Genomic DNA, 12,288 nt, shown 5'->3' on the forward strand with positions numbered 1-12,288 from the left:
ATATATATATATATATATATATATATATATATATATATATATATATGCAAGTCCAATGAAATGATATATAAAAAGAATACCAAATGACCAAGTGGAGTTTACACCAGAATACTGGTATAATATGTGAAAAATCAATCAATGTACCTAAATTCATACAGAAAGGAGAACATCTATATGATCTTCTCAATAGATGGAGAAAAAGCATTTGACAAAATCCAACACCTATTCACTACAAAAAGTCAGCAAACTAGAAACAAAATTTAAAACTTTAGCTCTTCAAAAGACATCATTAAGAAAATTAGGCCAGGCGTGGTGACTCATGCTTGTAATCCCAGCACTTTGGGAGGCCGAGGTAGGCAAATCACCTGAGGTCAGGTGTTCAAGACCAGCTTGGCCAACATGGTGAAACCCCATCTCTACCAAAAATATAAAAAGTAGCCGGGCGCAGTGGCTCACGTCTGTAATCCCAGCACTTTGGAAGGCCGAGGCGGGCGGATCACGAGGTCAAGAGATCAAAACCATCCTGGCCAACATGGTGAAACCCCATTGCTACTAAAAATACAAAAATTAGCTGGGTGTGGTGGCGCGCACCTGTAGTTCCAGCTACTTGGGAGGCTGTGGCAGGAGAATTGCTTGAACCCGGGAGGTGGAGGTTGCAGTGAGTCGAGGTTGCGCCACTGCACTCCAGCCTGGCACCTGGCAACGGAGCGAGACTCTGCCTAAAAAAAAATATATATATATATATGTATATATATATATATGTGTGTGTACATATATGTATATATATATGTATATATATACATATATGTACACACACATATATATATATGTGTATGTGTGTGTGTATATATATATATATATAAAATGTAGCCCCATGTGGTGGTGTGTGCCTATAATCCCAGCTACTTGGGAGGCTGAGGCAGAAGAATCGCTGGAACCCAGGAGGCAGAAGTTGCAGTGAGCTGAGATTGCACCACTGCACTCCAGCCTGGGCAATAGAGCAAGAGTCCATCTCAAAAAAAAGAAAAGGAAATTAAAAGGCAAGGCATAGGCTGAGGGAAATATTGCAAAACATATGATTGACAAAAAAAGACTTGGATCTAAAGTATATATAAAGAAATCTTACAATTCAATAATAAGGCAAATGATCTAATAAAAATGGACAAAAGATTTAAACAAACACTTCATTAAAAAGATATATAAATGGCCAATAAAAACATGAAAAGATGCTTAACACTACTCACTAGAATGGCTAAAATTAAAAAGACCAATAATACCAAATATTGATGTGAATGTGCAGCAACTGGAACTCTCATACACTGCTGGTGGGAATGCACCAGGGGATACACCACTGCTCATGGAAAACGGTCACTTTGCAAAACAATTTGGCAGTTTCTTACAAAGTAAAACATACACTTACTATATGACCTAGTAATTTTACTCCTAAGTATCTACCCAAGAAAAATGAAAACACATGTCCACACAGACTTGTATGCAAATGTTCATAGCAGCATTATTCACAACAGCCAACAAGAGGAAACAACCCATATGTCCATGAAATTGGGAATGGATAAACAAAGTATGGTATATCCATATAATGGAATACTACTTAGCAATAAAAAGGAATAAACTACTGACATATGCAATAATATGGATGAATCTCAAAACCTCATACTAAGTGAAAGAAGCCAGAGACAAAAAATTACTCATGATTCCATTCACATGAAATCCTAAAAAAGGTAAATTATTTTGACAAAACAGATTCATGGTTGTGTCAAGGTAGAACTAGAGAAAGGGAAATGAGTATAAAAGACATGAAATAACTTTTTTTTTTTTTTGTCTTTTTGTTTTTTTCCTTTTTGTGGAGAACGGGGTCTCGCTATATTGCCCAGGCAGGTCTGGGCTCAAGCTATCCTCCCGCCTCTGCCTCCCTAAGAGCTGGGATTACAGGCGTGAGCCACAGCGCCCGGTGAAATAACTTTTTAAAATGATGTCCTGGATCTTTATTTTGGTGGTGGTTACACATCTACGTGCCAAAACTCATCTACTTGTACACTTAAAAATGAGTGAATTTTATGACATGTAACGTATACCTCAATCAAACGAACTGTTGAAAAAAAAAAAAAACCATAACAGCACTTTCTCCTCAACTAATTAAAATTAATGCAAAATTGCTAAAGAACCAGCTTTTTCACTGGAGGATTCAACATGTTAAGAAAAACTCTGGCCGGGCGCGGTGGCTCAAGCCTGTAATCCCAGCACTTTGGGAGGCCGAGGCGGGTGGATCACGAGGTCAAGAGATCGAGACCATCCTGGTCAACATGGTGAAACCCCGTCTCTACTAAAAATACAAAAAAGTAGCTGGGCATGGTGGTGCGTGCCTGTAATCCCAGCTACTGAGGAGGCTGAGGCAGGAGAATTGCCTGAACCCAGGAGGCGGAGGTTGCGGTGAGCCGAGATCGCGCCATTGCACTCTAGCCTGGGTAACAAGAGTGAAACTCCGTCTCAAAAAAAAAAAAAAAAAAAAAAAAAAAAGAAAAACTCTGTAAAACTTGGAGCGAAGATAAAGGGAAGACAGCAAGTCTTTTCTTTTCTTTTTTTTTTTTTGAGACAGTCTCACTCTGTTGCCAGGCACCAGGCTGGAGTGCAGTGGCGCAATCTCAGCTCACTGCAACGTCTGCCTTCCAGGTTCAGGCAATTCTCCTGCCTCAGCCTCCCGAGTAGCTGGGACTACAGGCGCACGCCACTACGCCCAGCTAATTTTTGTATTTTTTTTAGTAGAGACAGGGTTTCACCATGTTGGCCAGGATGGTCTCGATCTCTTGACCTCGTGATCTGCCTACCTCGGCCTCCTAAAGTGCTGGGATTACAGGTGTGAGCCACTGCGCCCGGCCAACAGCACATCTTTTCAATGTCATTTTGGAGGGTTGTTTAACATGCCTACCAAGAATCATTTAATTCTTTAAGAGAATGTCTCATGTCTGACCACTATCTACTGATGGCATCTGAAAGTTACATGTTAACTTTCAGATTTTTGTGTCTAATGAAAATGTAAATTATTTCTAAAAAGATAACCATTAACTTGTATGACACTGATCAATTTTGTATCTAACTTACAATCATGTTTTTAACTTTTTTTTTTTGAGATGGAGTTTTGCTCTGGTTGCCCAGGCTGAAGTGCAATGGCATGGTCTCAGCTCACTGCAACCTCCCCCTCTGGGGTTCAAGTGATTCTCTTGCCTCAGCTTCCTGAGAAGCTGAGATTACAGGCACCTGCCACCACACCTGGCTAATTTTTATATTTCTTTTTTTGAGACTGAGTCTCAGTGTGTCACCCAGGATGCAGTGCAATGGCATGATCTCATTTCACTGCAACCTCTGCCTTGCGGGTTCAAGCAATTCTCCCTTCTCAGCCTCCCGAATAGCTAGGATTACAGGCACCCGCCATCATGCCAGGCTAATTTTTGTACTTTTGTAGAGACGGGGTTTCACCATGGTGGCCAGGCTGCTCTTGAACTCCTGATCTCAGGTGATCCGCCTGCCTTAGCCTCCCAAATTGCTGGGATTACAGGCATGAGCTACCGTGCCTAGGCTAATTTTTGTATTTTTAGCAGTGACGAGGTTTCACCATGTTGGCCAAGCTGGTCTTGAACTCCTGACCTCAGGTGATCTGCCCGCCTCAGATTCCCAAAGTGCAGAGATTACAGTCGTAATCTCTTGAATATACATTCCTTGAACCACTGCGCCCAGCCCAACATTCTTTTTTCAAAAGCAGCATAATGGAATACTACTCCACAATAAAAAGGAATCCACTACTGACACAGGCAACAATATGAATGAATCTCAAAAACCTCATACTAAGTGAAAGAAGCCAGAGACAAAAGATTACTCATGATTTCATTCATATGAAATCCTAAAAGAGGTAAATTATTGTGACAAAACAAATTCATGGTTGCCTACAAATACTTGAGTCCTCAAAGGCTCTTTGAGCCAATTTCCTTGCTGTTTCTTGAAACTAATGAGTTGAAAAATTTTGACACAAGTTAGTTTTCTAGCTGTATAATAATCATGCTTTCAGCTGGGTATGGTGGCTCATGCCTATAATCCCAGCACTTTGGGAGGCTGAGGCGGGAGGATCACTTGAGGTCAGGAGTTCAAGATCAGCCTGGCCAATATGATGAAACCCCATCTCTATTAAAAATACAAAAAAATTAGCCAGGCTTGGTGGTACATGCCTGTAGTCCCAGTTACTCAGGAGACTGAGGCAGGAGAATCACTTGAACCCAGGAAGTGGAGGCTGCAGTGAGCCAAGATTGTGCCACTGTGACAGAGACTCCATCTCAAAAAAATAAATAAATAAAAGAAAAAATCATGCTTTCAATGAAAAATGAATCACACTTCTATGAATGTTATTTAATGGTTCATTTGAATATCACTCCAAATCATCTCAGGTACACATCTCAGATCACATTTCATCTGACGTGAGTCACACATTTAGTTGCACCTGAAATGAAAACCTGGAGGATTCTTTCTCAGTGTACTGCCCTTTCTTTATAACTTTGAGTATTCTGTGTTCCTGCCAGGGTTAGGAAATCTTGATGGTGTCTCCTTTCCATTCTTTTTTTTTTAGTTTATGTTGTACTATTATATAAAACCAGTTCCCCATCCCTTGCATTAAAAGCTTCAGAATGTAACCCCTTCATAAACAGTGGGATTTGATGTTAACTTAGAAACCAGTACTTTGTTTCTTGGATACTTCTTCTTCATCTCCAACTTCATCTTCAGTGACCTCAGATCCAGTTGTATATTCTTCTTCTTCTGAAAACAATGACTGCTGTTTCTAAGTTAAAAAAAATATATATTTTTAATGAATTCTTCCAAACACATTTACCTACATTTATTTTGAATGAATGAGTTAATCAAAAGCTGATAAAATAACCTCTAACACAATATCCAAGAAATGGACATAAGAATTTTTACATTCAGAGCAGTAAATTACATCACATATTTTTTATTTCCTTCACAGAACCTAAACAGCAATAGGCACATAAGTATTCAGTATTTGTTAAATTGTGCCTATATCACTCAACTAAATGTATATTCCTTGATATTAAGATTAAATTATAATATAGTAACCACCAATACTAAAGTAGTCTTATAAACAAGTATACAATGCACATTTCTGGGTGAACGTGGCCCTGGGTTATTTAACCATATATGCATTACTTTCCTGCATCTCTCTGCCCTACTGTCTGTTATCACTAATCCAAATTCCTATTCCATTCTTAGGAATATTGATGGCAGATAGCATAGTACTGGCAAACAGTAAAAAAAAAAAAATCAACCAATCACTCAACCAAATAACTGGAACTTAACAGATTTGTTGCTTTGTAATGTCCTAAATATGGTATAAGAGTGACTTTAACAAGTCTTTTAACTAGATCTATGGATTATGCAGCCAGATATGGAGTATGTTTCTGTCTTAAATAATTTAATGGCATTTTAAGTTAAAGTGCAAAATTGGAGAAGCTGAAAAGGAAGATGTATATTTAACTAAAATTTGTAAAAGAAGATACTGATAAGATTTTATTAAACTAAACTTTAATTTAGGAAGAAAGAGATCCATGAATGCTAAATATAATTGCTCACTTACCAGTTGTAGAGTCCAGTTTTTCAATGACAAGAACTGTAAGACAGGAATAAGATCTTAATAAATCTGCATTTACCCAGATTGCAGCTCCTTATTTTCATATGGATGTTGTAAAAGAGTTGAAAAGTTACAAATACAGTTCCCCTCCAGGCTGAAACATAATTTAAAACTCAGGCTGAAAATGATATATTATAGTCTTTAATATCCTCTGCTAGAGGAGGATGTGGAATTTTTTTGTTTTTTGTTTTTTTGAGACGGAGTATTACTCTGTCGCCCAGGCTAGAGTGTAGTGGCGTGATCTAGGCTTAGTGCAACCTCCACCTCTTGGGTTCAAGCAATTCTCCTGCCTCAGCCTCCCGAGTAGCTGGGATTAAAGGCACATACCACCATGCCCGGCTAATTTTTATTTTTAGTTGAGACGGAGTTTCACTGTGTTGGCCAGGATGGTCTTGATCTCCTGACCTCAGGTGATCTGCCCACCTCGGCCTCCCAAAGTGCTGGGATTACCTCCCAAAGGGCTGGGATTACGCCCAGCTGGATGTGGATGTTTTTAAAAAGAAAGACACTTTCCCAGTATTATTTCCAAAGGACAAGTAAATCACATGCAAGTAAATTACTAAAATAATTTTAATTAGTTTTAGAACTATTTCAGTCACTTTTTAATGTTTATATTTTATTGTAAATTAAGGAAGCAGATTACATATCGATATTCAATAAATCTAGTATGCTGACATATAATTCATAAACAAATGTTAATGACTGAATTTTTTTTTTTTTTTGAGACGGAGTCTCACTCTGTTGCCCAGGCTAGAGTACAGTGGCACACAATCTCCACTCACCACAACCTCTGCCTTCCGGGTTCAAGCAATTTTCCTGCCTCAGCCTCCCGAGTAGGTGGGATTGCAGGCATACGCCACTGCACCCAGCTAAATTTTGTATTTTTAGTAGAGATGGGGTTTCACCATGTTGACCAGGCTGGTCTTAAACTCCTGATCTCAGCCTCCCAAAGTGCTGGGATTACAGGTGTGAACCACCGTGCCTGGCATGACTGAATATTTGTATAGCTGCCTGAAGTGTATAAAGCACTTTACAGGGAATATTTCACTTTCTCAAGAAAATGCTATCTTAACCAACACAAAGACAAAACGTTCACAGGCAAATAAATTCCCTCCCTGGTCCTTAGTAACAAAGGCAAAGGAATAAAAAGGAATCAAAGGAATCAAATTTTCTGGTTACTTTAAAAATATTTCAGTTTTGAAACTTTTGTGTGTTTGCGTTTTGAGACAGAGTCTCACTCTGTCACCTAGACTCCAGGCTGCAACTTTTGAAGAATCTAAATATATTCCTAATTACAATAAAATGATAATTTTCTACCAAAAAAAGTTTACAGAAGGAGGAGGAAACAAAATATTCATCATGCCACCTTCATTCCTCACATCATAATTTGTCTATAATAAAAACCTTAAAGACCATGTTATGTTTTCGTTTTTTCTTTTTTTTGAGACAGAGTCTCCCTCTGTCACGCAGGCTGCAGTGCTGTAGTGCGGTCTTGGCTCACTGCAACCTCTGCCTCCTGGGCTTAAGCAATCTTGCCACCTCAGCTTCCCAGAGAAGCTTGGACTACAGGCACAAGGCACCACGCTTGGCTAAGTTTTAAAGTTTTTTTGTAGAGATGAGGGCTCACTATATTGCTCAGGCTGATCTCAAACTCCTGGGCTCAAGCCCTCTTCTCGCCTCAACCTCTCAAAGTGTTAGGATTACAGCACTTTGTAAGTGTGGGTCACCATGCCTGGCCCCATGTTTTTTTTCTCCCAAATTTAAATATATTAGTTATTAATTCTTTGAGGGCAAGAAATGTGTCCTATTACCCTTAGAGTCCTATTAGCGTGGCATAATACCTTCTTATGATTAGTCAGTTCAATTTCAACTTAAACTGACCAGGTTCTTGTCAAAGATTAAATATCATTAATTGTTTATGTAAGTAAAGAATAAGTGAAACAAGCTACTCACAGCATTGAGCTCCCCAGTTTTGGGACCCCATGGTGTATTTGGCTCCAGTAAAACATCACATTCTATACCCTTTTCATCACAGGGGCCAACTCCAACATCACTTGAAAGAAAAATACATTTTTATGAAGACGAGTTTATTTTCTTAAAAATTTAAACGTGAATGATATATTTTTATTGCAAATGTTCCATAAATTGCTCTTTAGAAATACAGTTCCTCAGTATAAGGATGTCACCTCAACATGACATTTCTTAATTCATCTAGTGATTCCTCTAGCAAAAGACAACCCATACAGCAAGCACCACTATACTTGAAGCATCATACCTGCAAGGTGGTGGAATGGGCGGCTATGCTTGGTACTGCTTTAAGAACAACCTCGGATCAATTGGTTGAGAAAGGCTAACGCAACTGGGAAACTCCCACCTGCCACCACCGCAAATTGGATTTAAGGTCTTAACCTTTTTAATCACCAAGAGCTCTTTTCATTTGTTTTTCCTCCCCTTGTACCTCCACTATTTTTAGGTATTGTGCCTAACAAATAAACATCTATCTGCTCTTATTATAAGCTAACATATAATTTCAGTTAAGCTTTCTGAAATAATCTAAACTAGTTGAGGACTGACATTGCTGATCTGGGGAAGCACTAGGGGATTCTGAAATGGGAACCACTGAATAAAGCTACAATGCAGTGTTGGGTTTACTCCCCGCTCACCTAACTGTATCTTTTGAAAATGGCACAACAATGACATCTCTGTACTTGTGCAGATCGTCCAGTATTCTAGCAGTGGGACAGGATGGCAAATCTCCACCTTCACCTTGATCACGAGGGGCAATCATGTGGTCCCTCACTTTACAGCCCTGTCATATAAGACAATAAATTAGAGGTTGGTTTGTTACAGAACACTCCTTTAAAGATCACTGTTTTTCTTTTCTTTACCTAGTCATATTGTCATATACATATTTTACAACTTTTTCTCAAGAAAAACATTCATCACACAGAAAAGAGATTCAATCATAACTGTACAGTTTAACAAATACCCAAGAATATCCATATAATCACAATCCACATTAAAAATTAGAGTATTGCCAACATTCTAGGAGTTCCCACAGGCCCAATCCTGATCATAATGGTTTCCCTCCTCCCAATAGGTAACCTCTACCCTGGCTTGTGGTAATTACTTCCTTGCTTTTCTTTATCCTTCTGCCACTTAAGGATGCATTCCTAAACACTATAGTTTCGTCTCACGTTTTGTTCGACATTATGTTTCTACTGGGTAAGGTGGCTTGCGCCTGCAATTCCAGCACTTTGGGAGGCCGAGGTAGGTGAATTGTTTGAGCCCAAGGGTTTGAGACCACCCTGGGCAACATGGCAAAACCCTGTCTCTAAAAAAAGTACAAAAAAATTAGCTGGGCGTGGTGGTGAGTGCCTCCAGTCCCAGTTACTCAGGAAGTTGAGGTGGGAGGATCACTTGAGCCTAGGGAGGTTGAGATTGCCGTAAGCCATGATCAGGTCACTGCACTCCAGCCTAGGTGGGTGATAGAGTGAGACCCTGTCTCAAAAAAAAAAAAAGAAAGAAAAATTATGTTTTTATGATTCAACTATGTTACTTCATGTAATAACATTTCCTTTAATGTATAGTGTTTCACTGAATGAATATACACCATTTATTTACCTCTTCTACTGCTGATGGATGGGTTGTTTCTAGTTTGGGGCTACTATAAATAATATTCCTGTGAGCATTCTTTTATCTGTTTCCTGGTACACAAGTGGTCATGTGTACCAAATTATATTACCATCAGCAGTATATGAGGACTCCCGTTACTCCATATCCTTGCTAACACTTGGTCAGACATTTAAATTTTAGTCATTCTGGCTGGGCGTGGTAGCTCATGCCTGTAATCCCAGCATTTTGGGAGGCTGATGTAGGTGGATCACTTGAGGCCAGTAGTTCGAGACCAGCCTGGCCAAATGGTAAAACCCTGTCTCTACCAAAAATACAAAAATTTAGCCAGGCGTGGTGGTGCATAACTGTAATCCAGCTACTCAGGAGGCTGAGGCATGAGAATTGCTTGAGCCTGGGAGGCGGAGGTTTCAGTGAGCCAAGATTGCACCACTACACTCCAGCCTGGGCAACAGAGCAAGACTGTCTCAAAAACAAAATGAAACAAAAACAAAAAAAAAACTTCAGTCATTCTGGTAAATGTGTACTGGTATTCATTGTAGTTTTAATTTTTATTTCCCCAGTTACAAATGAGGCAATCCTTTTCATGTTTACTTTTTGTGTGTGTGAAGTGCCTACTGTCTTTTTACTATTGATTTGTAGGCATCTTTAAAAATTATATTAATAGTCTTCTTTTATCTTGGAATTTGGTATTTTTTCAGCTGCATCTAATCTATTAAATTCACCACTGAGATTAAATTTATTTATTAAGTTTTTCAGTCCCAGCGTTTCTATTTGTTTTTATTCAAATCCTTTTGCCACTTTTTTTTCCTTTTTTAAGAAGTTCCTTGGAAAATTTTTGTCACTTTTTATGGTTTATAATTCCCTACCAAAAACTTCTGAGCTTAGGCTCTATCAACTTAAACTAGGAATCCCATGTATTTTATAATCTGTGTCCATAATTCCAATATTTATAGTTCTTGTGGTCTATTTTTGTTTTCTAAGTTCTACTGTTTTCATTCTTGGTAACTTATTTCTGTCTATGTCTGGTTATCTTTGTGTGCTGAATATTTTCTCAGAAATATTGTTTGTAGAAATAATTTGAGGCTTAGAATGATGTTATCCTTCTCCAGTGAAGATTTTTACTACTTTTGCCAGGTGTATGGGAACAGTGGCAATCCAGAATTTCCTTAATCCAAGTTCACATCTTGAAATTTTCTAGGTAATTCAAAGGAATCAAAGCCAGGCTGCAGTCCAGGCAAAGGATGGTTTACTTCCGATTTACTTTTATTTTCTTTGGAATTCCAACCCAACGTGTAAAAGTGGGGATATTAATTATTAATATCCCTACTTGGAAGACTCTGGATTCTGACTATTCCCCAAAATCCTGATAGGACACCAATGCTCACTTCAGCCTCTTAGCCACCTCTTTCTGAATGGTAATCACTCCCAGGACAAAAGTGGCCCTGAAGGCTGGCGCGCTTCTTTAGGTTCCTATCATCTCCTGTATTAACACCAAGAATTAACACCAATTCTGCATTATCTTATTAGCTTTTTGATGTTTTCAATATGATATTTATATTTCATTCACTTTTTTCTTTCTTTCTTTTTTTTAAAGATGGGTTTCACCAGGATGGCCAGGCTGGTCTTGAACACCTGACCTCAGGTGATCCACCCACCTCAGCCTCCCAAAGTGCTAGGATTACAGGCGTGAGCCATTGCGCCTGGCCTTACTTTTTTCTTTTAGTTGCCTTTTGATGAGAGGATTGGTCTGAATTACTGTATCTGCTGCTGCTGGAAATACACATCACCTTATGAGCTATTTATATTTTTTTTCAGTTAGTCCAAGCTATCACCTCAATCAATGTACATGACATTACCTGCAAGACTTTTCATAGTTTAATTACTGTTTATTTTTTGAATCTTCTCACAAATGAAACATCTTTAGTTAACACAACCAATACAAAGATAATAAGCCAAAGAGTTACAATTTTTAGAAGTATATTTTGCTCAAAACAATGTGGAAATGTGATAGCTACAATAGAAACAACATAACCCCAAAGAAATGTAAAGACTAAAAAATCACATTACTGAAAAGAACATAATAGTAATGATGAATTAATAAAATATCTTGGGCCTAGCAAAGCTAATCTAATTTTGCTTAACATCTCATGTTTAATAAAAAGATATTTAATATACAATTTAAATATCTTTGTATGTAAAGTATATAAATAAAACTTTAAATATTAATGTTATGTAAGTAATCGATGGCCACACCAACAAATTTTCTTTTTTTTTTTTAAATTCTACCTGAATTCTATTTCTTTCTTTTTTTTTTTTTAATTGTACTTTGGGCTCTGGGGTACATGTGCATATCCTGCATCCTGCAGAATTGTTGCATAGGTACATACATGCCATGGTGGTTTGCTGTCTCCATCCCCCCTACCCTGTCACCTACATCAAGCATTTCTCCCAGTGCTATCCCTCCCCGTCCTCCCTGCCCCCGCTGTCCCTCCCCCCCGTCCACGCCCCCCACCTAGCCCAGTGAGTATTGTTCCCTTCCCTGTGGCCAAGTGTTCTCATTGTTAATCACCTGCCATTGAGTGAAAACATGAGGTATTTGGTTTTCTGTTCTTGTGTCAGTTTGCTGAGAATGATGGTTTCTAGATTCATCCATGTCTCTACAAAGGACAGGAACTTGTCATTTTTTATGGCTGCATAGTATTCCATGGTGTATATGTGCCACATTTTCCTTGTCCAGTCTATCATTGATGGGCATTTGGGTTGGTTCCAGGTCTTTGATATTGTAAACAGAGCTGCAACGAACATGTGTGTGCATGTGTCTTTATAACAGAACAATTTATAATCCTTTGGGTATATACCCAATAATAGGATTGCTGGGTCAAATGGAATTTCTATTTCTAGATCCTTGAGGAATCACCACACTGTCTTCCATAATGCTTGAACTA

General features: G+C 38.5%; 1 protein-coding gene across 11 annotated transcripts in view; it reads right to left on the bottom strand.

Moving 5' to 3' along the window:
• KIAA1841 (KIAA1841 ortholog) overlaps window positions 1–12,288 on the bottom strand; it is an 80,134-nt gene that overhangs the window by 26,189 nt on the left and 41,657 nt on the right. For 10 of the 11 annotated variants that reach the window (XR_004273030.1, XR_004273032.1, XR_004273031.1 and 7 more), the window contains 4 exons: window positions 8,371–8,516; window positions 7,661–7,760; window positions 5,654–5,686; window positions 4,741–4,840 (listed from right to left, as the gene is read on the bottom strand). Coding sequence is in view for 8 of the 11 variants with exons in the window: in XM_032292036.1 (XP_032147927.1) it covers window positions 4,741–4,840; window positions 5,654–5,686; window positions 7,661–7,760; window positions 8,371–8,516 (379 nt within the window). In the remaining 3 variants the exon portion in view is untranslated. The remainder of the gene's footprint in view (window positions 1–4,740; window positions 4,841–5,653; window positions 5,687–7,660; window positions 7,761–8,370; window positions 8,517–12,288) is intronic. The other variant, XM_032292038.1, reaches the window with a different exon arrangement.

The sequence above is a fragment of the Sapajus apella genome, unplaced genomic scaffold (genome assembly GCF_009761245.1).
Source record: "Sapajus apella isolate SASKATOON/1434 unplaced genomic scaffold, GSC_monkey_1.0 scaffold26, whole genome shotgun sequence".
NCBI classification, from domain to species: Eukaryota; Metazoa; Chordata; class Mammalia; order Primates; family Cebidae; genus Sapajus; species Sapajus apella.